The sequence below is a fragment of the Peromyscus leucopus genome, chromosome 9 (genome assembly GCF_004664715.2).
Source record: "Peromyscus leucopus breed LL Stock chromosome 9, UCI_PerLeu_2.1, whole genome shotgun sequence".
NCBI lineage: Eukaryota > Metazoa > Chordata > Mammalia > Rodentia > Cricetidae > Peromyscus > Peromyscus leucopus.
Window position 1 is genome coordinate 59,918,740 of NC_051070.1, and position 27,693 is coordinate 59,946,432.

Here is a 27,693-nt window from a genome sequence, read left to right on the forward strand (position 1 = left end):
TTCTGTTTTGTTTTTTGTTTAATCACATAATGGACCTGTTATATACATGCCAAGATATATTTGCATAAATGACTTCTGCTTAGTTTTGGTGGTGTTCAGAAATGCACCAGTCATCTATTGTTAGGTTATATGGTAACAAACATCCTCCAAATTTCAACAAAACTTACAATTAGCGTATAATAATATTAAGGACTTTTTTTTCTGTTTGCATTACACACCAGCTGCAAATTAGAGTTCTGATATGTTTTTGTTTATTGGGAGGCAAGCATGTGCCATGGAGTGTGTAGGAAAGTCAGAGAACAATTGTCAGGAGTTGGCTCTCGCCTCAGCGTCAGGCTTGGCAGCAAGTGCCTTTACCTGCTGGGCTGGCTGTCTTGCTGGCATTTAGGCTGAAGGGGAATCATTCCTTCCATGTGGTAGAGTACAAAAATGATGACAAAGGCCCTCTGCTAGGCGGCTGCAAGGTGACTTCAAGTAAGTCCCATTTCCAAGCCCATATCTTCAGGATGACAGGAGAGAGAAATGCACACTAATCTTAGAGGGCAGCATACCATACACATTCTTCTATAGCTCATGTGCTTCATGAAAGTATGTCCTGGGGCATTTTCCACATCTGCGCAGATGAGCTTCACTCTTTCAAACATACTTCTTAGATTTATGTGTATGAGTGTTTTGCCTGTCTGTGTGTGTGTGTGTGTGTGTGTGTGTGTGTGCACCATGTGCATGCAATGCCTGTGGAGGCCAGAAGAGGGCATCAGATCCCCTGGACTTGGAGTTACAGCTGGTTTGCAAGCCACCCTGTGGGTGCTGGAAACAGAACCTTGGTCCTCTGGAAGAGCACTCGGTTCTCTTCACTGCTGAGCCATCTCTCCAGTTCCCCAACCACTCTTTTAAGAGAGCTTTTTAGTTTTATATTATAAAGGTACATAACATTTACATTCTGTCTCCCAGTCCCCACAGTTACTCAGCTGTTCCTGATGCCTGAAAGAATGCTGTGCTAATACCAGTCATTCTGTGCTTGCCTCCAGGGACCTAACGCCTTGGCTGGCTTCCAATAGGTAATTTTTCACTTCCACTCACAACGGGGCTGTAATGAACGTCGCTGCGTGCGTTTCTGTGCCAGGACCTCTTTGGTTTGTTTTGATTTCTGATAAGGAAAGTTCCCTTTTTAAAAAAAGTCTTTGTTTTAAAAATTATCTTGCCTATTCTCATACAATAACTCTTCCACAGAAATTCTATAATCAACTTGACAAGTCCCATTTAAGAAATCCTATTGGGCTGTTTCCTGGGACTGTAATAAATTTGTAGACTTCTTGGGGGGGGGGAGCTGGAATAGAAAATATTTCTGTGCTTCCTACTCCAGGATTTTGGTGTCTTTCCCACCTCGTGTCTTCTTTTATGCCTTTCCACGTTTTATGGGCATTCCCCAGGCACATCTTACTTATTTACCGAGTTGACAATCTTTCAACTACGAAACTAAAGCATGCACATTTCATTTCCAAACACATTTGTTTCGTTAACAGGGAAACTGACTCCCAGCTGGAGTTCCGAGACAGGCTCCCAGCCTTTCCCTCAGCGTGTTCTGAATTCCCACTACATTTGGCAGAAAACCCCAGCATGGGGCATGGGCTGCCCTCTAAATTCACTGGTGATGAAACTTATTTGTTTGTTTTTAATTGATGGGGTGGTCTCGAGGAAGGAGGAGGAGGAGAAGGCATATCCCTTTATCCTGTCGTCTCCCAGGAAGACTCTGTGCACCTTACATTTCGAACACCACTCACTCCAATCCTGTCACCTGCTCTCCCTCTTCGGTCCATTCCAGTGTCCCCCACGGACTCAAACGGCAGTAGGTCGCCTTTATCTCAAATCACGTATTTTATCCTTGCTTTGGAATATCGTTTAGATATCTTGGCTGTGTATTACTCTCCCCATCTTTGGGATAAAAGGTCTGAAATAAACAACTTAAGGAGGACCATGTACTGTTTGCGAGGACATTATCCACCATGGGGCGGGGTATGGGGGCTGGGGCTCCATCTATGGTGGCAGGGGTTTGTGGCAGTTGTTTCTTACATACAGTAGACAGAGATGGATGCTGACATCCATCTTACCTTTGCCTGTTTCCCTTTTTATTTGGTCCAAGACCAGCTCATGGGATAGTACGGCCTACACTTTCCTAAATCAATCTTTTCTGGAGACGCATTCACAGACATACTCAAAGATGTGTCTCCAGTGACCAAGGGATTTTTTTTTCTTTTTTAAAATAATGTTACTTTTATCTTTTTTTGTTTAATTCTCTTTCTCTGTGTGTGTGACTATGAGCATGTGAGTGCAGGTGCCCTTGGAAGTCGGAAGCACTGGACTTCCTGGAGCTGGAGTTACAGGTGGTTGTGAGCCACCTGATGTGGGTGATGGGAATAAAACTTTGGTCCTCTGGAAAAGCAGTTCACACTCTGAGCCATCCCTCCAGCCTTCCCTAGGCATACCTTAACCAATCAAATTGTCAACCAAAATTAACAGTCACTCTTTTCTCCCAAACTATATTTTGGTTCAAAACTAAAACATAAATATGTAGATACTGAACACTTCATACTTTGATTGGATTTATTTTCTTTCTCCTTTATTTGTCTTTAGCCTCAGAATTCTTCGGCCCAGCAAACATCTACAAATCAAATATGAAGTAGATGGAGTGATGCCTCTCCACAATGCCGAGGGAGCGGGGCCTCTCCACAACACTATGGGAGGGCACCCAGAACTCATCCAGCTCAGCAGCTCTGAACTCTTGAGGCGAGGCACCTGGACTGCCCTACTGGGAAAGCATGATGGTGAAAGGCCTGAGCTCAATCCATCTCTTTACATCCTAGGGCAAGTATGGAGCGGTTACAGCTCCAAGGAGCTGGGAAGTATCTCAGTTAGCAGAAGGCCTGCCTAGGGGACGCTAGGTTCAATCCCCAGCACCACACTTGAAAAGGGGGAGGACATGGTATCTTATTCCTACAACCAGCCCTTGAAAGGCTGAGTCAGGAGGATCAGAAGTTCAAGGTCATCCTTGGCTACTTAGTGAGTTCCAGGCCAGTCTGGGATACAGAAGACCCTGCCTCAAAAAAAATAAAAAATAAAAAATAAAAAGTAACCATGTAGACAAATTCAGATTTGGAGTAGAGTTCTTCCAGATCCTCACTCTCCACTTTTGGGGGAGGAAAGAGAACAGGGGCTGGGGAGAGAAGCCATTGCTCTCCACAAATGACACTTTGCCCATTCTCTATCTTTATCTTTCATTATGATAAAATGTATCATCTCAGACATTTCTAAAGACACCAGGACAATAGGATTTAAAATACACCACTGTGCAAACCATTTCCAGAGACTTTAAAAACGTTTTTTTCAGAGGCCAAGCTCTGCACCTACTAACACCCCAACTCCCCCCTCCCTCAGGAATCCCCCCTCTGCCTCTGGGACTTCACTTCTCTTCTTGTCTCAAACAAGGGCAATTGTACAACATTTGGGTTTGTGTGATGGGCTCACTTCACTTAACATAATGTCCTTGGGACTGATCCCTGGTGTGGCCTATTCCAGAAGGTCCTTCCTTGTTAAGGCTGAGTAACAGTTTGTATGCATATTGCCCACCCTCTCATTTTCCCATTGGTGGACCCTGGGTGACTGCCACCTTTGGGCAGTGTGTTTCTACCCTCCTGTCAGTGATGTCACATCTTGACTACAGTGGCATCCCTTTGTTGACTCAGCCAAGGGGACCCTTGGGGCAGCTGACACGGGCAATGGGAAGTCAGGCTGCTCCTGGTCCTGGCAGGTCGTCTTGTGTCGTCAGGTCCCATAACTGTGATTTCTTTATCTGTCCTTGGACACTGCAGCTCCTACCCCAGGAGTGACTGAAAAAAAAAAAAAATGCCACGAGGAAGGTAAGAAACGGTGAGCGCTGGGGTCTAAAGCCACCAGAAGTCACCGCTTCCCCAAACTGCTCAGGCTGCCCAAGGCGGTGGTAGGGGGCGGGGTGACCACGGGGATGGACAGACAGATGGACGGACGGACGGACCTGGGCAATATTATCTCTGCTGCCTCTGGCCAGACGGAAACCCTGCTCCTGAGAGTAAACGCACACCTAAGTGTCATCCACTTCACCCCCTTTCTCATTTTCCATATTCTGTCCTTTTTGTTTTTTTAAGGGTCTCTATCTCAGGCTATTCTCAAACTCCCTCTACAGCTAAGGGTGGCCTCGAACTTCTGATCCTCTTGCCTCCATATCCCAAGCGGGATTACAGGTATGTTTCCCCATGCACAGTTTATGTAGTGAGGGGGTTCAAACCCAGGGCTTTATGCATGCTAGATAAGACTCCACCACCTGAGCTAGATCCCTAGCTGTGGTCCACTCCATAGTCATCATAACAGCCCAAGACTACACTCCATAACGTCAGGATCCCAGGTCTAGAAAAGCCACATACCTGGAGGGACTCCCCCGTTCATTTTCACCAAGGACTAGAAGCCTAGGCTGGTCCACCTACTCCTTCAAGACAGGCAGCAAGTCCCCCTCCACTCCTGTAGGCAAGCGCTTTTCAACTGAACCACACACGCCTAGCCATGTCCATGCTATCGATGTGAAAACTGGGGGCCCTTGCAGAGAATGAAGCCAGGATTTTTAAATCAGATGTCATTCTCCAAACTGGCTCCCTATCCACAAGACTCTGCCTCTCATTCCTCACCTGTCAAACAATAGAAAGCTGCAAGTCCCGGGAAGGAATATAAGCAAAAGTTCTAAAAATGAAGGCAGAAAGTTTGACAACAGGGGCTCCCCCTTCATGCACACAGCTGGTTACACTATCCATGTGGCCAGCTCTCCCCTTCTTCCTCACCTCACCACTATCCCTCTGTTCTGTCCAGTGAACAGGTCTCCATTATTAATGCCATTTCTGGAGGTGTGTTTACACAGGGCAGGAAACTTAATATCAACATTCCCCGAAGGAAAGTGTCTTGTCACTTCTGCGAAGCACTTGCAGGCAGGCAGAGCTCTCCTCCAAAATCAACAGGCACTTACAGGCTTTAAACAGAGTCTGATGGGGAGCTTGTGTCTACAGAGGATCTCGGAGCTCAGCCCTTTGTTAGGATGAGGCTGAGAGGTGGCCTTTACATGCAACTCCCTCCCCTCCCCTCCCCTCCCCTCCCCTCGCCTCTCCAAGGAGGAACCTGGACTCCACTCAGCAGAGGAAGACTGGAAAGAATGGACTCAGGCCCCATCAATGGGGAATGACAAACTGTGGGCCCAAGCCCCAGGTCTTGATATAGGTGGCACCCTGTATAATCTAAATGGGTGCCACTGGGGCCCTCCCAGAACACCATGGGACCAAGGTATGAGCCCGGGTATGTTTTTCAAGGCATAATTTGGAGAACACTTGAGTTTGAGGCTCCCTGTCTGCCACCATATGTTACTGTGGCCTGCATCTACCTCCTCAGCCACCATCTCGGTGGATGGCTCCTCTTGACTCTTCCCTGCTCCCTGGGGGACTCCCCTTCTGTTATGAATGTTTCAAACGGAGGCAGTGACTAGCAATGACCAGTGCACGGCCAACTGCCTCCTGGACATCTTCACTTGGATGCCCTTGCACGCTGGCCTCAAATTCACCTCTTCCGAAATGCTGCTCACATCCCCTTTGAGACGTACCACGGGAGCCCTGTACAATTCTCCAGCCTCTCAGCCACTAGGTGTTAGCTGCTTTCACAAGACCTCACAGCTCCCTCGATCTTCTCCCTGTCTTCCAGGGCCTGTTCTGGAAAACTGAGCATGAATAGGAGGAGGCTCATCTTGAGACCTCTGCTCCTAAGGGCCCCCCTATACAAGGATGGCCCTCTGCTCCTTGGAGTGAGTAATCTCAGTAAGGCTGTACATGTGGCATAAATGTGGAATGGAGCGGGGGGGGGGGGGAGTCAACTTTAGGCTGAATTCTACACTCTGTCCCACGAGTGAACATTTACCTGGACATGACTAGGTTACAGACACAAATTAAAGTGTTAATTCTTGCCCTAGAGACACCTTCAGTCCAATGAACACCAAATAGACTACAGCAGCAGGGAGGAGGCGTGGCTTAGTGGTTAGAGTGTTTGCCTAGGATGCATGGAAGATGTTCATGAAACCCCAGCACAGCAGTACCTGGGTGTGGCGCACACCCACAATCCCAGGAGGAGGCAGGGGGATCGGAAGTTCAAGGCCATCCTCTGTTACATGGCATGTTTGTTCACGGCTACACAGGGCTACCTAAGACCCTGTCTCAAAAACAACAACCAAACAAAACAACAACAAAAGGCCAAACCCAGCAGCATAAGGTACAGAGAGGCAGAACACAGACCACGTGTTCTGCCTGGACACATCTCTCTCTGTCTCTGTCTCTCTTTGTCTCTGTCTCTGTCTCTGTCTCTGTCTCTGTCTCTCTCTCTCTCTCTCTCTCTCTCTCTCTCACACACACACACACACACACACACACACACACACACCACTGTCCTGTGTATATTTTTCAATTTACTGTCTCACCCGCTCTGCATTCAGTAAAGCCTGGGTCTCCTCTAGCTGATGTTTAAGGACCTCTTTATCTAACGCCACCGTGGCTACCTTGCTACTCCTGCAGGGGAGAGTGAGACTGCCTAAGACATGCGTGATGATGACATCCACAATGCTCAGGTAGAGTTGCCCATTGGGGGAGACAGGTGAGTATGGCTATGTATGAGCAGCTCATACGGTTACCATGGACCCCAAAGCTAAGGGCTAGAAACACTGGCAGCAAATCCGGGTTGCAACCCAGATGTGGAACACTTGTGTGGCACACGCAAGGCCCTGGGGTCCTGCCTGTCTCCAGCACTGCAAAAGAAAACTAAATTTAAAAAAAATATGAAAGTAAAGGCAAGCATGAACTGAAACAGGCATGTAGGGGGTGGGGAGTTTCCCCAGTGGGAGTGTTGGTGACATTATTATGAGAGTGTGTGAACGCTAATGACCACTTAGGCTACAGTTCTCAAGAATGGGATTCTGGAGCCCATACAATGGCTCATCAGATAAAAGGCACTTCCATCAGGCCTGATGACATGAGTTCCACTTCCAGAACCCACAGTTGAGTGGAGGGTTAGGGCTGAAACTGACTGACCTGGGGTTTGGTTCCCTTTTGTAACCCCTCTAGCCTTAACAGCTGGCCACTGTGCGTGTACCCTAGTGTTGAAGTCACATAGCTGCCTACAGCTTAAGATGACCTATACAGCTTCCCAGTATGCCCAACCATACGGCTCCACTGAATCAGAGGCTTCACTGAAGCCCCCCCCCCCCCCCCCCCCCCGCAGTGGATTGTGGGTGCAGAACAGAGAGAGGCAGCTATCACTCTGCAGAACCGAGGTAGACACAAAAGCAGGAGACACAATTCTGACCCTTTCAGCATCAAAACCAAAGTGCCAAGTCTCAAATGTCACTCAAGCCCTGCTCGATTTCCATGACTATTGATTCCCCCCAGGACATCCATGTCTCCACTCTTTCAATACCTCTACTTGGGATCCAGCCTTTACCTGAGACTGTTCAGCCAGACCAACACCAGCCTTAGCCAGTACTGACCTCCCCACACCTACCCAACACCCATCTGGCCTCTAGGACTCCATAGGCCTCCCTTCTCCAGACTGTTTGGCCTCTACTTTCTGTACCAGGACGGGGGGAGGTATCACATGGGCTCCTGCATGATGGAAATTTCCCTTTTACAACTCTTGGATTGAACACTTGCTGATTAACACGCTCTGAGTTGCTGTCATTTAGAGACCTTAATGCTCACGTTTTTATGTCCAAAACACAGCCGTGAGGCTCACAAAGAGTGTGCAGAGATGCTTCTTGGCTTGGTGGCCTAGGAAGAAAGGATGTGTCTGGTACCCACTCTCGACCTTCTATGAATCTCTGAGCTTCCTAGAACCTCTGACAGTGGATGGGTTTATATATACCCATCCAATATATATACCAAAGCAACAACACATTGACACTGAGGTCACCACCCACAGCCTCCCCAAGCCCATTTTACATTTTAGTGGCTCGTGTTGCCTTATTATGTATAAGAAAAAAACCGAATCATGGCATCTGATGCTTGATTTCAAATATACTGTTGTTTAGTGAGGAAGGTAGTCATGGAAACCTTCTTGACTCTGCCAGAGTAATGCACGTCTGCTGCCATGGAGGTCAATGGTATGGTGCCTATGGTCTGCACAGACATGGTCTGAGTTATTCATACGAGGCATGCTGAATTTTAAAAGTCTCCATTGGAGCTGAAGAGATGGCTTAGTGGTTAAGAGCACAGACTGCTTTTGCAGAGGATCCATATCAACCGGCTCACAACTCCCTGGAACTCCACCTCCAGGGGATCGACACCCTCTCCTGGACGCTGCAGGCATCCACACTGACATGCACCCCCCCACCACCACATATATATGTATAATTAAGAATTGAATTAAATATTTAAAAAAAAAATCTTCCAAGGGTTGTAAGGCACCTCCTCGAACCATTTCTTTGCCTGATATCCTTACTTTTGTGCAAGCACAGAGAAGCTTTGTAAGGTGCCCAGCAGGGAAGCAAGAGGACACATCCACACACCGACAGATCCACAGACCCAGGACCAGACCAGACCCATGAACCGTCACCTCCCTGTAGCTGCTGGGCTCCTGGAGTCCTTTTTAGCTGCAAGTTGACAACTGTGGCTCACATTTCCCAGCCAGCGGAGCCTCATAAATCAACACATCCTGCAAGAAGGGACTTCGTTTCAAAGGGTCAAATTAAGAACCTAAATAAGCTGAAGGGATGGCTGTGTTAGAATATGTGCTTAGCGGGCTCAAGGCCCAGGGCCCAGTCCCTAGCACAGAAATAATTAACAAATAAAGCAGCTCGGCCTTAGCTTTACACGGGCCAGCACTCAGCTAGTGTAAGAGCCACAACATCTCTTTACATAAATGTTCTCACATTTGATGGCTCTTATTGCCAGTTCTTGGGACTAATCCTCTAACTTTGCTTTTTTTGAGGGACCGGTCCTTAGGAGCCAGTCTGGTTCACTAATCCTAAAGAAAGTCTCCAGTGCAGGGTGACATGTAACTTCTAGGACGGGTTACAAACAGATCTATTCATGCCTATGTATATGCACGGCAACTAAAAAGCCAGGGATTGTTGCCTGGCGCTGCCTAACTTGGTGTGGTAAGATTTCGGACAATTTGCACACTGGACATTTTTTATTTTGCCATATTCTCATACATTACATTTTACAGAAGAAAGATAATTGAAATTTTCCTGAGACAGAAAAAAAAATGCGTTTCTCTGAAGCTGTCATCACCTGGAAAACATCTTTTTCTTTCTTTTCTTTCTTTTTTTCCCCTACATCAGCAGGCTTTTCCTGCTAACCGTGCAATCATGGGAACCACATTCTTCATGCAGGGTCAAGTTAAGTTCTTACAAGCTAGGGAAAGGTCGTATTTGTTGTTTGTCTTTCCACCTACTCAATTTTGAGGGGTGACTTGTATTATTACCTCTCTCCGCCCAGTGTGATTTATGATCTTGGAAGTCAGGTCATTCTTTCCCAGGTCAGAGGAAGAAAGAAGAGGGGGTGCTCTCCTTGAGCTAATACCTGATAAAATACCTGAAAGGGTCCCTGTAGACCTTGACAGAGACACAGAACTATTTCTGCCTAATCTGATAAAACAATCAGAAGCCTTTATCAGAGGAAAATGTAGCCTGCCATGTCCCAGCTCAATGGATGAGCCTCTTTATCTGAAATGGCAGACTTCATTCGTAGGGAAAGCTGCAGATAAGGACCAAATCGAATTGTCCCAAATCAGACCCGATTGTCTGCCCCTGCTTCAAACTGCCACACCTGCTCCGGTGGGTCAATGAGCACCTCTTGGCATGGTCCCTGAGGGGTCTGAAAACATTGCAAAGTGGTGAACTTTGAGACTTCTGAGTTTATTCTGCGATTATAATTAACCTGCTCACCAGTTGCTATCGATCAGTTCTGAGTGGAGACGATAAAGTTTGACTGGATTTCTGGAAGTAGAACTGGAAGTTTAAATGGAGAGGGAAAAAAAGGAAGCTAAGTTTATCCACAGTTGGGAGACCCCATAGAACACAGCTTATAACCTATAAAAATTCCCACCCATCCTGGATGTGTGATTTCTTCATTTCTCATAAAAAATAAAGTATGGGGCTGGGCGGTGGTGGTGCACGCCTTGAATCCCAGCACTCGGGAGGCAGAGCCAGGCAGATCTCTGTGAGTTTGAGGCCAGCCTGGGCTACAGAGTGAGTTCTAGGGAAGGTGCAAAGCTACACAGAGAAACCCTGTCTCGAAAGAAAAGTATGTCTGTGGCTGTAAGACAGCAACAAACATCACCGCAGAGGCATTTTTATGAATGTAAACATGGGCTGGCTTACCTGCTTAGGTTAGACTTGTGGGAAAGTATATTTTAAATACAGTAAGTCATGCATTGGGCTCTTGCAAAAATGCCAAAAGCCAGAAAACTAAATGCTCTTCACTGAGATAAGAAGTTTGAATATCCTGGTCCAATTCTGATTAGAGAGCAGCAATAGATAAAACCACAGGCCACCTGCCAGCCCCAAGAAAGCCGTCACTGGCAGCTGGGTTCCATGCAAAACACCCTTTCCCAGCTGCATTCCCAGTCTGGTTCCACATCCCATACTGTCTTTATTAAAAACATACCCAGTCTGTTTCTCCCTCTCCTCCTCTGCCTCCCACAGGTACATCTGAGATGGTCAGTGAAGATGCAGAAGAGGTAACAGATCTCCCTAGAAAGGAGTTTTTGAGAGAGCCACGCGGGGTTTTGATTTCCTAGACAGACAACAGTCTCTCTGAAGTTAGGAGATCTCTTTCATGATCTGCAGACCAACTTCAGGAAGCTGAGAAGGGTGTTTAAGGCTGGGGTTCCTATTGAAGTGCCCACCCCTTGCCAGCTCTGTAGATGGGGATGGGCAGGATGGGGATTCAGGAAGAGCCAGGCCCTGAAGAGACACTAGTCCATTGGAAAGCAAGGAGGCCTAGCTGGGCAGCTACCTTGCAGAAGGGAGCCTTCAGCCGCCATGAACCTAGAGTTCTGAAGGGTTCAGTGTGACAGAGTGTGTGAGAAAAGGAAGCCTAAACTTAGAGAGAGATTTACCTTTGTCCTAAGCAGGAGCTCCTGCTTGTTCATGCAGTGGGGTGGGGAGCACAAGACTCACTGAGCATCAGTTTCTTTCCAGCAAAACAGAGACCAGCATCCGCCCCAGGGAAGACTTGGAAATCCCAGTCAGTGGCAGCCTTCCAACTTCCTACTCACCATGGGCTGTTGTATAGTATAAGGCTACCCATCTCTAAAAGGTTGCTAGTATATGCATGTCCGCAGACCAAGATTATAAATTTATTTTACATAGGTTATAATAGATTCAAGGTTAATTCCTAGTATTCTCTGCTTCTATTATCTTCGTGTTTTCTTCAGAAGGTGACAAAAGAGCAGCTGTATAGATAGCCAATAAAATGTGTGAGTAATCCATTCAGAGAATGCTCAGCATGGCCTCTACATGATCTACCAAAGGTCAGCCAGATCCCTGGAAGTTCTTATAGCAGCAGGCCAGCCTCAAAGAATCAGGCTTCTAGAAAGACAAGAAAACCTCAACAGATAGCGCTCTCTCTCTCTCTCTCTCTCTCTCTCTCTCTCTCTCTCTCTCTCTCTCTCCTCCCTCCCTCCCTCTCTCCCTGTCTGTCTATTTATCTATCATCTATCTATCTCTTTATCTATTTCTCAGCAGAAGCAACAACCTTTGCAGCGGCTTCTGTTCTAAATATAGCACAACTCCTTAACTGTAGAGTGTGTGTGTCCATGTGTGAAAGAGAGATAGACAGACAGACAAAGGTAGACAGAGACAGACAAGTCAGAGGGTGACTTCAGGTGTCTGCCTCAGTCACTCCCAACCTAATTTTTTAAAATTACATTGAGTTTATTTGGGGAGGGGATGCACATGCCACTGTGTATATGTGCAAGTCACAGGACAACATGGGGAAGTTGGTTCTCTCCTTCCATCATGTAGGTTCTGGGCATTGAGCTCAGGTTATCAGCCTTGGCGGCAAACGCCATCTTGAAATGGAGTCTTCCACTAAACCTGGAGCTCACTGATTTGACTAAACTGACCAATGAATTCCTGGGATCTACTTGTCCATTCGCCCTCCACTGCCCCAGCACCAGGGTTACAGACTTGTGATACCACACGCCCTTTTTATGTGGGTATTGGGGATTTGAACTCAGTTTTCATGCTTGCACAGTAGACACCTTACCATCTGAGCAATCTCTCCAGCACCAACTCCAGTATTTTTAAAGGGCAATTTAGGTGACCAGTTAAAAAGGTTAGTGGTTTTCCCGCGGGTTCTGGTCCTAACATCACGTGCAGAAAGTGGTCACTAACTACCAAGTATAAGTGTTTGTGCCCAGGAGGGGACTGAGGGGTGGGGTGTCTCACTGTTCCTGACCTACCTGCCGCAGCATGAGTTCTGTCCTCAGTAAAGGAACAAAGTCAAAAGCCAGATTCAGGGTGCAGGTTAAGGATGGATAAGCTGCTTGACGATCTTAAAACAGGGCATGGGGAAACCTCAGAAGTTTGTAAAGGAATAAATCAGGCAAAAAAAAAAAATCAAAATAAAAATCAATGTGCTTTTCCTGTGCATCTGTAAACACTACTAAAATTTTTCAATGAATAATATGTCTGTTTTTAAAAGCTTAATTGGTTTAATTCTTTTCTTCATTATTATTGGATGGTGAGCACATGCCAGGGTATGTGTGGAAGTCTGAGGACAACTTTGGAGTCAGTTCTCTGCTTCCATCTCTATGTGTGTTCTAGGTATCAAACTCAGGTTGTCAGGATTGCATTGTCCAACAGCAAAGACATTTATCCACTAAGCAATCTTGCCCATCCAGCTTAATAGCATTTAAAAGTGGATACCATCATTCTGTTTTTCAAAATTCACAAGGCTCTGTTGCACACCCACAGCAAAAGGACATTCAGCAACAGGTGGAAGCCAGTTAGGTGTGCTCCCATGTGTGAATGGGTAAACAGAATGTGGTCACACAGTAAAATACTCCTCAACTTAAAGAAGGAAACTGCCATATGCTATAGCTTAGGTAACCCTGGAAGACATTATACTGAGCAAAATATACCCTATACAAAAGACAAAAGTGCTGTGTAATTTGCTCATAGGATATAGGAAAAGGCAATCAAATTCACAGCCACAGAAAGCAGAATGAAGGGCCCCGGTGGCTAGGAAGAGTGAGGACTGAGAAACTGTTGCCATTTGTAAGATGGAAAACATTCTCAAGATCCATTGCACAGTAATGCCGAGACCTAACACTGAACTGCGTATGTAAAACTTGTTATGATGATAAAGAAAATCCTATCAGGGCCAGCAAGAGGGCTCAGTGGGTAAAGGCACTCTCCTCCAAACCTTGACAACCCGAGCTCAAACCCCAGAACTCACAGAGTGGAAGGAGAGGACAGACTCCGTGAACAAGTTGTTTTTTGACCTTCATGTGTGCAGACAGACACACAGATACACAGACGGGGGGGGGGGGGGGGGGGGGGAGGAGCGCAGACATACATACTATATATGTATATGAACAAATACAATTTAAATGTTTGAAAATTATATAAAATTCAAGTTCCCCCAGAGTTGAAATGTATCTTTAAAGATTTTTATTATATTTTATTTATTTACTGTGTGTGTGTTTGTGAACGTGCATTCATGCACCACGGTGCATGTGTGGAGGTCGGAGAGCAGCCTTCAGGAACCAGCTCTCCCTTTTACAGTGTGGATCTAGGGATCAAACTCAGGTTGTCAGGCTTCGAGGCAAGCTCCTTTGCCCACAGAACCATCTTGCCAGACATAAGTGTGTTTTTATTATTTGGTAGAATTATGAAGCAGAAAAATGACTACAACAATGGTTAAGCCGATCAAAAGTGTGTTTTCAGTTCTATAGCACACAGGACTATGGTGAGCTCTTTCCCAGCTTCATCCTTCTTCTGCCCTTCCCGCTCCTCACAGACAATCAATGTTACATATTCTTTACCTATGGCCAGAGCAAGGCTTCCAGAGATAATCTGTCTCTTCTCAAATGAATACAATGTAGTTCCCTATTTTTGTTACCAAGAATATAGTGTTACACACATCTCTAGCTCTTCCAAGTGGCTTGGAAAAGATCTTATTCAGTCCAATAATGACCTTCATCATCTTCTATGCACTGGTGTGTGTGTGTGTGTGTGTGTGTGTGTGTGTGTATAAAGACAATCCCCTGAAGGTATGCATTTATGTTACTTCTGGATTTTGTTATTATGGATGACAACGTGGCAAATATGTACCCAAGAATTAATTGTTGGAAGTCAAAAGTTCAGTGTCAAGGCTATCTGCTCTGGAATTGAACTGGTTTACCAAGGACCCTCTACAAAAGTTATACCAACGAACATCCCCACCCGCAGGTATGGGAGTTCCGGTGCCCTCCACCTCACAGCATATTTGTTTTCTTAGTGCATTTAAAGAAGATGGGGGGTGGATAACAGGAAGGGGAGCAGAAGAAGGCGTTATCTAAGACTGTCTCCTGAACATCACTCCACCAGCAAATGTGGCCTGACCTTTTCAGGGGACACAATCGGGCAAGTGACAGGTGTCACTAGAGGCAGAGACACACCCCAGGCCACTCCAGCACACCTTCCTTATTTAATTGGTCCTCCACTTAGCACCACAAACCAGTCCCCATTCTGATTGACCTGCTCAGGGTGGTAACCGGAAAATTAAACAACTTTGATTTTCTTAAAAGACTGACAGATTGTTCTTGAGCCGAACAGGCTCCTTCAGAGATCACAGCACTCCCTGTTTAAGCAAACGGGCTCTGAAAGCAACTGGCCCAATTGATAAAGCAGTCCCCCAAAGACCCAGCAAACACTACAGCACATTCTGCTGACCTAACACCGTGGGTGCCCTACCCCAGGCGCAATGGAACGACGCTTTTCACTTGTTTCAAAAGCACTGAGCAAAACACATTTATTTCCTTCTGTTAGTCTCATTGTGCCCTTTAAGGACTCCATTTTTTTAAAATATTCTTTAAGAACAATAGGATTGCTTATTTCTAAGACACAAAAGAATTACTCTTCCTTAGAAAGTGACATTTCTTAGATATCCCAGTAACAGCTCCAAGCATGGCATGTCTTTCAAGGTCTATTTATGTCTAATTTCTCTTTCAGTCTCTTTTTTGGCTTGAAGTCCATACAAGCCTTAATGGGTACAAAAACCTACTCAGCTGTGGTGTGTTGTACATTCTCTCTCTCTCTCTCTCTCTCTCTCTCTCTCTCTCTCAAAATCTCCTACTTTAAGAACATATCTCAGGATGAAGAGATGGGTCAGCAGTTTAGAGTACCTGTTGCTCTTGCAGAGGACCTGGGTTTGAGTCCCAGCACCCACATAGTAGCTCACAACCACACTTAACTCTAGTTCCATGGCATCTGATACCCTCTTCCAGCCTCCACCCTTCACTTCTGGCACCAGGCACAGAGCCCAGCTTTCTCTCCAGTGGCCCCAGGTTCTCAGAGTGCTCCCCCATCCTGCTCCCTTCTTCTCTGAGACTCTCCAGTTCTGTGGGTTTCTTTCTTTCTTTTTCTTTTTTTTAAGAAGGAGATTGCTATATAGCTCAGACTAGCCTTGAGTGCTCAATTCTCCTGCCTCAGCCTCCTGAGGGCTGGGGTCACAGGTGTGTGCTACCACACCCAGTTCCAGTTTGCTTCTTAAAGGACACAGGTAGCCATTCTGTGTGGTTTGACCAGGGCAGGGCAGAGTCCTGGGGCAATTACCTCCCAGATCTCTACTCAAATATTTGCTACTTGCCCAGCATGTGCCAGGCACTTATATATGAGTAAGACTCTGTACCTGCCTCAGTAAGGTCACAGAATTCCATTATTGTGTCTAATTAATGCTTCCAACAATTGCTTCAGGGTCCTGGGTCTATTGAACTTGGAATGAACTAAAGTTCACATATATCATAGTCAGGGTGCAATAATTTCTTTCTTGCCAAGGTTGTCTTTTCACATGCCCCGTTGGCTTTTTTTTTTTTTTTAATCATTTTGATTTTTGCCTTATTCCAATACCCAACACAAGAACTTGCTAGATGTTAACTGTTAATAGCAAAACAGACCAATCTCAGAAAAGAATAATGGTATTTGCTTATTTCTCCTCAGTGCAAATTAAAAACATTTCAGGCTTAGGAATTAGTCCCGGAGCTTTAGCTTTGGAGATGAATCTATTGTGAAGCAAAGCACAGATGTATTGTCTTATTATTCCACAGTTCCACATATGCGAATAAGCGAGCACATGCCTCTTTCTTTCTTCCCTTTTTTAACTACAGGTTCAGGTTCCTTTCCTGGCAAGCCTCTTTTGATAGGCAAGCCCCAGGGCAGAGGGTACCACCCAGGTGAAGGCTTCCAGGTTTGAGAGGGAAGTTCTTTTCCTGCTTCCTCAGCCTTGCTGTCTGCTCATCTCCCCTGACCCTACCACAACGGTGAGTCACTTAAACATGTCCATGTCTGTTTAGGGTAACGAATCATCCCTGCTGATCAGGCTTGATGCTAAAATTCTCACATCCTAGGAACCCCTTTGGTCCCAGGAAAAGTAATAAAGCGGCCGTCATTTATAAAAGGTCAATGACTAGACATCACACAGACTGCCTAAGTCAGGACAACTCTAAAAGTAGTTGAGCTGAACTGAAGCCACTCTACAGAATATGAGAGAAGATGGACAGAGGTAGGCAACTTGCCCAAAGTCACGTGACACTGAGATCTGGGGGCTCCAAATGAGCTTGGTGGTCATGACAGTCATCCAAAGAGGACCTCTCAATAAGCATCAGAGAATCTGTTCTTTTGACCCTTCCTTCCATCATTTGGTGACATCAGCTAGTCTTATGGTTGACTCTCACTAAAGCTACCAAGCATTTACTAATGTTCATATTATAGGCAAGGCAGTATACAAAGCATCTTGAGGGACAGCAGCTGGGACTGTCTCTCAGTGGTAGAGCCTTTACCCAGCCTAGGTCAGGGACTGTCTTGGGGGGTGGGGCTGAACAAGAAAACATCTTCACAGAGAGCACTTTTAACTGGAGCAGTGCCACCAGATCGCCAGATCCTCTGGGGGCTGTGTGATTAAAAAAAAATGAGTGTGTCCCCCAAATATATTAAAGCATGACAACAGGTTCTCATAATGCCTGGTGTTCCCTCATGGCAATCTCAGAGCACCTCTTTAAACACTTAGCTGGAAGCAGTGGCTTTGTGGATGGACTAGTAGGGCAGAGATGAGAGCCCAACACACAAGCTCTCAGGGCAGAGACATCCCTGTTGTTTTGTTGGCTGTGGGGTGGATCCTGGAATTTGGGAAACCTTCAACAGCCCCCATGCTCACAAGCACAATCACGCGATGCCACTTTGTTCTGCTTTTTATACTGACTACCAGAATGTCTTCTTCATCTTTAGATGGGGACTTCATTCTTTGCTGTATCCAAACACCAAATTCTAACTCCAAGTTGTTTTTTTTTTTAATTAGAAGGGGTCTGCTATGTAGCCCAGGCTATCCCCCCCCCCCAACCAGTTCTGGAATTACAATCATCGGTCATTACACTCAGTTTATTCCTTCTTATTTTAAGCTAGGGGTTGGGTGGGAGGGAACTCGGTTTCTAGGGATGCAGGTCAAAGCCCCTGCAGGCTCACTTCCAGCCTCCACCACATGGAAGCCACCGCCCTGCTCTGTCTCCAAGGTCTGAGGCACTCTGGTGAGCTTATCCCCCTTCGTTAGGGTGCAGTCTACTTGGCCCTGCCTGCTGTGGGGGGTGGGGTGGGGTGAAGAACACCACCCTGGCAGCCACAAACCCAGCCCTGGCGCCACTTCCATGGTTAATCAGTTTACCTGGGATGTATATTTGGCTAGACCCCCCTCCTGGGGAACCTTCCATGGCCACCCAGGGTCAGAGAATAACTTTAACCCTCTTCAAAGCCAGAGCCTCTACAAACTAGCACGGGGAGTGGCGAGGGACAGACTTTACTCTTCAAAGTGACAGCAAACGCAGAAGGATTTAGCACTTAGTAGGCAGTCAATAAATGTTAACCTCCTTTCTCAACTCTGTGCTTCCTCCCTTCCCCAAGAGCCAGCTCCATCCACAGGCCACCCACCTCCAGTTCTTTCTAGAAATTCCACACGAGTAGGGCCTTAGGCATTTTGCACGAGTGGACAGCCACTTCGCTTTTTTTTCCCCCCAGCCCAAGTGGCCAGGTAAGTTGGGTAAGCGGGACGAGTTAGCAGTCCCGTCGGGTCTGGGATGGGAAGACCCATCGTTATTGTTAACGGGCCCTACTAAGAAGAGGCGGCTCTAGTCACTGCAGCCCTACAAAGTCTCCATTTAACTCCGACGACGTTATAAAGAAGCCCCTCTGCACTGTCCCCGGGCACTGACCTAAGGTGTCTGGCCAGTTGAGTGGCATCATGAGACCCCCCGCAGTGCGCCTGAGGAGACTTGCAGGTTAAACTCGTTTAACCCACTTCTGGCGGTCTCCTTTACTGATCTCTTCATTATTTCCGGGTGTGAAAACCCCCCACCGGAAAGTCATCTGCCACCTTGAGGGGTCCTCCAACCCGGCTGCCAAATGGCGCAGGTCTCGGGTTTGCTGAGGCCTCAGAAGAAGGGATGGAGGAAGTGGGGGCTGAACCCCAGGGATCAGATCGCTAGACTGCTCCAGCTGACCCTAGAGAGCCCAACACGTCTCACTGTCACCAACACGCTGTGCAAACCAGGCCACCCAGTTACAGAAGGGCATTGCTGGACGTCAGTGGCCTGGCCACTCATCACCACGATGGCCCACCACCTCGAGCCTCCGGCTTCCAGGCTGCCTTCCTAGGAGGCCCATTCCATCTAATGCTCCCCAACCTCAACCGAGTTGGGAAAGTTGAATGCCCCAGATAGGACTCAAAGCCCTTCCGTACTCACCGAGATTGGGGTGTCGCGCAGGGTTGGCCCGTCCGGGCAAGCTGTGCAGAACTGGGCTGTCGAAGGGGCCTGCAGAGGCGGCGGCGGCCGCGGCCCAGGACGCACCCACGTCGGCCATGTAGGCCGGGTAGGGGCTGGAATAGGAGCCCGCGAAGCCCGGACGCCCATACTGCTCTCGGCCGGCCAGGCCCGCTCCAGCAGACCCGCCGCCAGTGCTGTAGGCTGCGGCTTCCCGGGCGGCGGCGGCAGCGGCGGCGGCCGCCAGGGACCCAGTGGTCCCCGGGAAGGAGAAGCGGGGGGACACAGGCGGCGGGGTGTAGGCGGCTCCCTCGGCTCCAGCCTGGCTCCAGCCCGGGCTGCCCTGCTGGGTCCCGGGCCCCGCACCCGACGGGGCGGCCCCGGAGCTGCCACCCGAGGCGGCTCCGGAGGCAGCGCCTCCTCCTCCGCCCTGCAGGTACGACAGACCTAGCACGGAGGACGGCACCCGCGGCGTGGGCACGTAGACGGGCGAGGACGCGGCGCCCGCGCCGTGCATGAAGGCGCCCGGGCCGCCCGCCTCGTAGGCGCCGGGCGGGGGGCCGTGGTTGGCGGCCATGGCCAGGCTTTGGTACATCGCCCCAAGCTCTGCGCGTCGGTGTCCTCTCTTCGCTTGCGGGTCAAGGAGCCACGCGGGCACAGCAAACCAAAGCCACAAGAATTAGAATGCGGGTGTGCGGGACTGTCACGAAAACGGAGATCAAAAATCAATGGGGAGAGGCCCAACTCCCTCAAAAGATATACGAATTCAATCCAGCATCAGAAGAGCAACCTCCCGGCTCTGGTTTGCTCAGAAAAATCCCAGATTGGATTTGTGGTTGTTCCAGCAGATAGTGCAGGAGGGCTGACTCCACTCCAGGCTGGAGTCCACTCCACCTCCGAGGCTGGAGGTGTTCAGGACGTTGTCGAGGCTGGGCTCGAACACCCTGAGCAGACCGACCTTCGGCTCACCCACAGCTGCCTAGTCGCTGTGCTCTGCCAGCGGCATGCCCAGGCTGTGCCGCTGGCTCCAGCAGGGCTCCAGCGAAGAGGGCCCTCGAGGGCTCCTTCCCTTCACTGCGGCTGCAGCCCTAAAAGAGAAAATAAAACAGGTGAGAGAAGTTCTTTCCCAGGGCTCTCAGAGCCGCGTTCAGCGGTTCCGGTTCTCCGCTGCTTCTCCGGGCACAGCACAGCGAACGGAACGAAACCAGCCTTCCCCAACCTGGCTTTTGAGGTTGCAGCGCTACAGCCTCGGCCTTTGTTTAGTCCTGGTCAGGCTGCTGGTGCCAAGTATCTTGGAGGAAGACCTAAGGGACGTGGCATGCACTTCTCGGTTGCCTTCTAGGACAATTATTTTTATATTGTTTATCAGGAAGGACTTTAATTTTGCCTTATTCTCCAAGCACTTTTTTTTCCTTTTTATTTTTCCTTTTTTAAAAATTTTTATTTATTTATTATTTTTTTTTAACCAGAGTACAAGGTTTGGGGTTCCGGAAACGCTAGTGACTCAAAAGATCTCCATCGTTTTTTATTTTTCAATTGTTTTCCCACCTTTCCTCAAACATTTTCTTGACCAAACAAGACCTGTAGATTGGGGCGAGGGCAATGACAAACTTTATAAAAACCAGCAACCTGCCAAAGTTTTGCTTGTAATCTTAAAAAAAAAAGAGCACCTAGAGGTAGAATCTAAATGTTTATAAACGAGCAAGTGTCGGCGAAACCATAAAAAGGATTGTGAAACTCCTTAATCTACTGTGCACCATGTGGGTGTCAAATTGGACAGGCCACACGTTTCTGCAAATAGTTACATTTTAAACACTTTGCAGACTGTATAGGAGGACCAGAAAAGCAGGGGGGTTGAACAAGGTCACTACAGGACTCAGAGAAGCACTCAAGCTCACCGGCTGGCTTTTTCCCTGTGGAATCCGAGATCCACCAAAAGCAGAATTGATTCTTAGAGCTTGATGGCATCCTTCCAGGCATCCTGTGTTTTGTCATTACCAGAGAAAATGGTGGTGGTGGGGGGGTGAGGGTAAGCTCTATTTTCCAAACATACCTGTTATGTTTCAAGCCTTTCCCTCTGTGCCTTCATTAAGTAAATGTATCTAAATTTCCTCATTTTTGCTTAAGAGGGAACTGAAGTATAGGTGAGTTTGAAACCTGTTGAAGCTCAATGTACACTTTGAAGGGAGCTGCTCAAGGGCCTGGAGTATTTGAAATCCCCAATACACATACATTTCCCCTTAAGAGGCGTCTGCTTTTGATTGATTTATTTTTTTTTTTAGTGCAACAATGCATTTGCAAGAGTATTAAATGAACTAGATACAAGCCCAGGTCTGCCACTCCCTGAATACATAACTTTAGAAACCTCAGTTCCTCATCTGTAAAGTGCAAATATTAAAGGTACCTGTGTCTTATAGTCATTAGAGGATTATGGGTAGCAACTATAATTTAATACACAGAACATTCATAACCAGACCTTAGAAGCCTATTACAGCAGGCACCCAGGAGATCCTACATAACAGATATTACTACAGATCTCTAATACATTGCAAGAGAGTACCTGGAATGTAGTTTACACTCACAACAAATATCTTTATTACTGTAAAAGTTCTGGAATGGGGCATTTAATACACACACTAATTTTTCCACCATCTTTGTATTATCTCTAGCAAAAATGGAACCATGACAAAGTATGCAGTTACACGGTGACTGATAAATTGTTTAGTATTTAGTTTTTCAAAATATACAATTAGCTCTTGGCTTGATGGTTGGACATTTCCTTCTAGCAAGTTTGGCTGGAGGATGGATGCACGAAATTTGACCTGAGGTCACCAATTCTTCCTTTAAAAAGAAAGACAAAAGGTTTAAAACTTCCTAGAAATCTCGGGGTTTCGATAAACGAATATGTAGATTTACGTTGATAAAAATATTCATTATTCAAATTTTAAAGTCAAGTAGTTGGCCTAATTAATTGTACTTTCTGCAATTTCAACTCAGGAAGTTGTAAAAAAAAGTATTGTAAATTTTCTTTTCTCAACTAAAAAGTTATAGGAAGAGACTTAGAATTCTGTAATCTAATTTACAGTATACTAGCAGTGTTAATTTACAAGCTTGAAAAAAATGCAATCACTAAATCAGTTTAGGATCCAGAGCTTATGTTTAGAAGCACTCTGTAGTTTCAAATGGCTGATACTTTAACCTGAAGTTGGATTACTAGAACAATAGAAGGTGGAGAAAATACTCTTTCTCTTTCTGGAAAGGTCAGAAACTGTTCCCTTAGGTGGATTCCCGCCTGTCTGTGATCGGGCCCAGTGACCTCCAGATTCTCACAGTAGTCCTGCCCGGCCCAGGGTTTTCTCTGTCTTTCGAATCACTCCACACACTTCATCCCAAGTTCCCAAGCAAAAACAAAATGCCTTTTTCTTCTCATAATTTAGCCCACAATTCTTTTTGGAACCCGTGTTTGAGAGTTGGAAAAGGCAACACGCCATACTGTGTCCCTTTACAGATGGTTCCGTGTGGATCGCGCTCGCACGCGGTCGCTCTAGTCCTGCCACACTGAGAATTTTCACCAACAACTTCTACACTGGCCTCAGAAACGAAGCTCGGCCGGCCTCACTATGAAGCTTTTTTTTTCTTTCTTTCTTTCTTTGGACGTCCGCAGTGTCATTCCTGTCTGCCTTCCTTTTCCAAAGGTACAGGAAATAAATTCCCAAGGTGCTTCCCAGCAGCGCGGCCTTGTGGTCCTAGCTCTGCCAATGGCGTGGCCGCTCACTACCTTCTCCTTTGAATTGAAAAGCCCCCTTTCCTTCCATCTGGTGAAAGTTCACCACCTAGACACCTTCTCTCCCAAAGGTAGCAACTGCCCACTCACTCTCAGGCCACATCCAAGCGATAAAATTTATGGATGAGAAGTGGCTAGCCAAGAACGTCCCTGCTGTCTGCTGGGGGGCTTCGGCCCAGGGCTGCTTTCTCCCAGAAGCAGTGAGCGTGGGCAATAGTCAGCAGTGCACAGCACACACAACTCCGGGACCCTAGACCCTAATCTGAAGTTTGAGGAGGCCGGCTAGAAAGCAGTAGAAAGGAAAGGTCGGGAGGCCGCTGAGCCTACCTCCCGGGGCCTCCAGGCCTCCCCCAGGTCCCTCTGCTGCCTGCCGCCGCCTCTCCTCATTCCCCGCGTGCGTCGCAGACTGGAGACACTCCTCCGTCTGCGCCCAGAAGTGTGGGGGCTATGCGGCCTGTCCCAGGTCAGTCGGTCTGAGAGATTACACGGGCCCTGGCCTGTGGGGTGCAAAGCAGAACTGGAGAATCTGCACAGAGGGCCGATTAAAAGTGTTCAAGTCCCCCCCCCCAAAAAAAAAAACAATCCAAACGCACCTCGCGAGCACCCCTCGGTTTTTGCTCCTAATCAGTCTCATTCCATTTAAAGTCCTTGCTAGGCCAAAGTCAAAAGCTTTGGAGCCGGCTTTGGCCAATCTGGGGGCACTGGAGGGACCGGCGTCTCCTTTCCCACTTACTAGCTGCTTCCCTCCCGGTTCCAGACAAACTAGGGCAGCGGACTGGTGAGTTTCGCCTGCCCCGGAAAAGAGCAGGGGGTGGAGGAGCCCTACCTGGCCAGCTCGAGCCTCTCGGAGAGCTGGCGCGATCCCCCAGCGCCCGCGGAGCTGCAGCGGCGGCGGAGCTTCGGGCGGCCACTCTGCGGCCCTCCGGTTTGTCCCTTGCTCCCGGAGCGGTCCCCCGGGCCCCCGCGCTGGGCTCGCCGGCGCTGACTGGCCTAAGGGAGTCACGTGCAAGGGCGGGGGGCGGGGGTGAGCGTCGGTGGCTGCACCTCCGCCCGGCGTCCTCCAGCCGGGCTGTTCCCAAAGCTCCCCCAGCAGGCAAAGTCCATGCGCGCAGATCTCGGAGAACTCGAGCGCTCAGTACCGGCGCCGGGCTCTGCACAGCCCGATGTTCGGGCGGTGTGCTGCTCCGCCAAGGATTGTTTTATTCTCTAGTTCCTTCTCTTTTTCTCCCACCCTCCGTGGTCCACGTCCAGCCGCGGTGGGCAAGGGGCGGAGCTGGTAGAGGGGAAGGTGACCTCGTGGGCTGGGCTCTTGGTCGCTGGTGGGACACTGGGTCACCAGGGGTACCTGGCTGGCCTCAGATCTACCTGGCCCTCGAAATGCACTCGGGAGAGGGTCAGGAGGTACTAAAACCCGAACTGGACCTGAAGGTCGGCGCCTAGAGACCCAAGTGTCCTTTTCTCCTTCCCACCAGCCCGTGGAGACTGCAAGGCGCCGAGAACCCGCCACCAGCCCAGGCGTTTATGTATTTATACAAAGTGCGCACCCCTCGCCACTCTGCTTCCAACGCCTGTGGCCTCCAGTCCCTTCTCATCTGTCCCTGTTCTCTCAGCAGCCCCCAGCGGCTGGGGTCCAATCAAAAGGACGAAGTGGGGGTTGCGGAGCCTGTCTCCAACGTTAAAGCCCATCTAGGGGCTTTAGTCGTCCCCCCCCCCAGAGTGGGGGCAGGGAGGGTGTCAGACCTGAGTTTGGAGTTGGCGTCAGGGCCTGTAGGCCCTGGCGCAGCGGGGCCGTGAGGGGAGAGTCCCTCAAACAGGTCTAAAGGTTAATAGAGCAATCACAGGGCCCTATTACCGCGTAAAAATAACCCATCGATTACCACAGCCTTCAGCCGCAGATAACAACTCGCTGGTGGCTCTCACGCTTTGGGCTAAACTTTTTTTTTCTTTTAAGGCCGCCTTTCTCTCCCAAGCACAGGTTTCTCATACAAGATTAGAGGGGTCAGGAGGGGGGCTGAAATACCACCCGGTAAGAAACCTGCGCAAGCCAGAGAAAGCTCGGGATGGCACCCGCTCCCCTGGTTGGAGACCGACCGCAGATTGCCATTGCCGGCCAGTGCCCAGGCACCCCAGGCGTTAGGGACAGGCTGGGACGCTGAGCGGATTGAAAGGAAAAACCCGTGGGACCTTGGCCAACCCGTGGGGATCTCAGGAAAATCCCAGAGGAAGGACTGAGCGCGGCTGCGCGGGGGGAATTCTCTTTTTCAAACCAAAGGGGCCGAGGTCCAGAGCGGCTGGAGAGGAGGAGAGGAAACTGAGGCCCGCAGGGTTGCTGAGCTGCTGAAGTACTGTGCTCTGGTCCGATTCACCGACTTCGCCCGCCCGGGGTGCCGCCAGGTTGAGAGCCCTTTGACACCCCAGAAGCTAGGGCCCCAAGACTAGGGTCCCTTCTCTAGGCCACCACCACCCCCGTCCTGGAACAGAATCAGGCGCTGCAGGTTCGAGGTCTGGTAAAGTTTTGATCTGAGCCTCTCAGATACACGAAAAGAAGGGTATGGCCCTTGCTTTCTTTACAAGGAATCCCCAGCCACGCGGTGAGCAGGAGAGACTCTGAAGCCAAAGGCCGGCGGCCTGCGGAAGAAGAGTCTCTGTCTCTGTCTCTGTCTCTGTCTCTCTCTCCTTCCTCCCCCTCTCCCACTTGTGTGCCATAGGTCTCAGATCTGCCTTTCTGGAGCGACCCTCATAGATCAAAATGTGCTAAGCTTGGGGACCAGGCCCAGCATTTTTGGTTTTGTTTATCATCACGAAGCTTGAAGCTTGAGGTTTGGTGTCTGGAGGAGCAGCCATGTGGCACTCCTCCGGGTCCCCAAGGTCTCTGGCCGCTGCCAGGGACACATTCTTCTTGGTGTAGGATGGGCCTTAGCAAGGCAGTGTCCTGAAGCCTTCACCACTCCACATCAGCCTTCCTGAAATTCAGCTCCTAAGGTTGTAGAAGGGGGGTGCCCCGCTGGTGATGGAGCTCATTTGGTAGCGTGCTCAGCCTAGCAGGCAGGAAGTCCCGTGTTTGCCTGGAGATGGTTGGAGGCATGCCTGTGATTCCAATAACTCGGGAGGCTGAGGCAGGCGGATCTTTGAGTTTGAGGCTGGACAGCCAGGGTTACACAAAGAAACCCTGTCTCGAAAAAAAAATAATAAATAATAAAAGGAGAATGCCCTTGAGTTAGGCTGGGGATATTGCTCCCAGTGGTTGTTAAGAGACTCGGGTGGTATCTCTAAGAGAGTCGCGTGATTCTTAGCTCTTGCTGCTGGCTACAGCTGGGGATCTCCTAGACCACTTTGCCCTCCCAAGCCTCCAGCAGGCCATCTCCTGCTGGGCCGAAGAGCTGCGAGCCGAAGGCCCCCAGACAATTCTCTGACTCCGCAAGGCGCCTGGGATAGAGACATTTGTTTCAGTTTCCTGTGACTTAACCCCCACACTTTGGGTCGCACACACCAAATTTCTCCTGGTGTGTGGGCTGAGAGTCAAGTCAGACATGTTTCTTGGGCGCCTTTGGTTTTGCTCTGGTTCCTTCTCTCGCCCTCTCTTTGCCTCTGACCCTTCAGTCGCTCCCTTCCTTTGCTGGAACCAGGGGAACCAAGGCGACCTCTGTGCGTTGCCAGGAGCGGGGAGCATTTCAAGGCCTTGCAGGCTGGAGATGGAGGGGCGTTATCGGCTGCTTCGAGAGGTTCCCAGGCTCCTCTCAGACTAGGGAGGCCTCTGGGAGGAGGGGGGCTGGGCACTCTGAGGAGGTTCAGACTTGGCTATTTTTAAGGAGGATGTCCCTGGGATGGCCCGGGAAGGATGGCCCAACCCCACTCTCATCCCCCTTCCCGCTTCCCTTTCCCATGATCTATGGGCAGAAACGTTCCGGCTCACCTTCCATCTTTTTAGATCTCTTTGCTCATGGGGGAGGTGGCGTGTCTGAGATTTTTCCATAATAAGATGGACTTAGGAGGTTTTCCATAATAAGACGGACTTAGGTGAGCTGTACTCTTCAATAATCCTTGCAGCACCAAAGACTACATTTATTTCTCGCTCTGTGAAGGATCCTGAGACTTAAGCGCATCTCTGAGCTAGCAGAAACGAAACTATAGTATAGGCTGAACACGACCGAACAGAGGAATTGGAACTCAAATTCCCTCGAAGAAAAAAATAAACAGCAGATGTTGGATTTCACACAGAGACCAAGGGCGGCCCTCTCCCTCACGCTCCCACCCCAGAGCCGGTCACCAGCGCGCGCTCTCCGGGACTCCTGCAGTTTGGTTTAAACAGTGGGCAACGTCGAGTCCAGCGCCACAGTGTCCGTGTTTCTGGAGGCGACTGCCTACCCGAATTCGGCGGGAATCGATTCACAAGCCACACAGTGAGAGAAAAACGAGTTCCGGAAAGAATCTGAAGCTTGGACAGTTTCCAGTGTCCTGCAATCGGAAACGGAAGCCTACGGAAGTCCACCTTGGCTCCACAGAACGTACACCCCAGATGCAGAGGTGCCCCTGCAAAGGCGCTGGGTTCGATGTGCACAGTGACCCGCGCCAAACGAAGGCTGTCTCCTGTCCTCACACGTCCTGGAACTCCCCAGTTCCCCGGGCGGAGCCTGAAGCCACAGACCACAGACCTCATCTCCCTCCCCTCTGTGCCTGTCAGCCCGCGCCGAGAGATCCCCTGAACAAGCCGAAAACTCGAAGTGAGCAGCTAGGTGCACACCATCCTATTCAAAGAAGAATGAAGAACCAGTTAACCAGAAAAGCCACCACGCACTCTTCCCCCTGCCCTGGGCCTTCGGCACATGGGATTCCAGGTGGAAGAG

General features: G+C 48.9%; 2 protein-coding genes across 2 annotated transcripts in view; one reads left to right on the top strand and one right to left on the bottom strand.

Annotated features, from left to right (window-relative positions):
* Positions 1-27,693, top strand: part of LOC114703361 (transcription factor GATA-4) — an 86,055-nt gene that overhangs the window by 16,708 nt on the left and 41,654 nt on the right.
* LOC119086118 (transcription factor GATA-4-like) lies at positions 18,989-23,787 on the bottom strand. Its single transcript, XM_037208275.1, has 2 exons — positions 23,676-23,787; positions 18,989-20,153 (listed from the first exon to the last, which is right to left on the bottom strand). Exon 2 carries the CDS (start codon positions 19,658-19,660, stop codon positions 18,989-18,991), a length of 672 nt encoding a protein of 223 aa, XP_037064170.1. The 5' UTR covers positions 19,661-20,153; positions 23,676-23,787.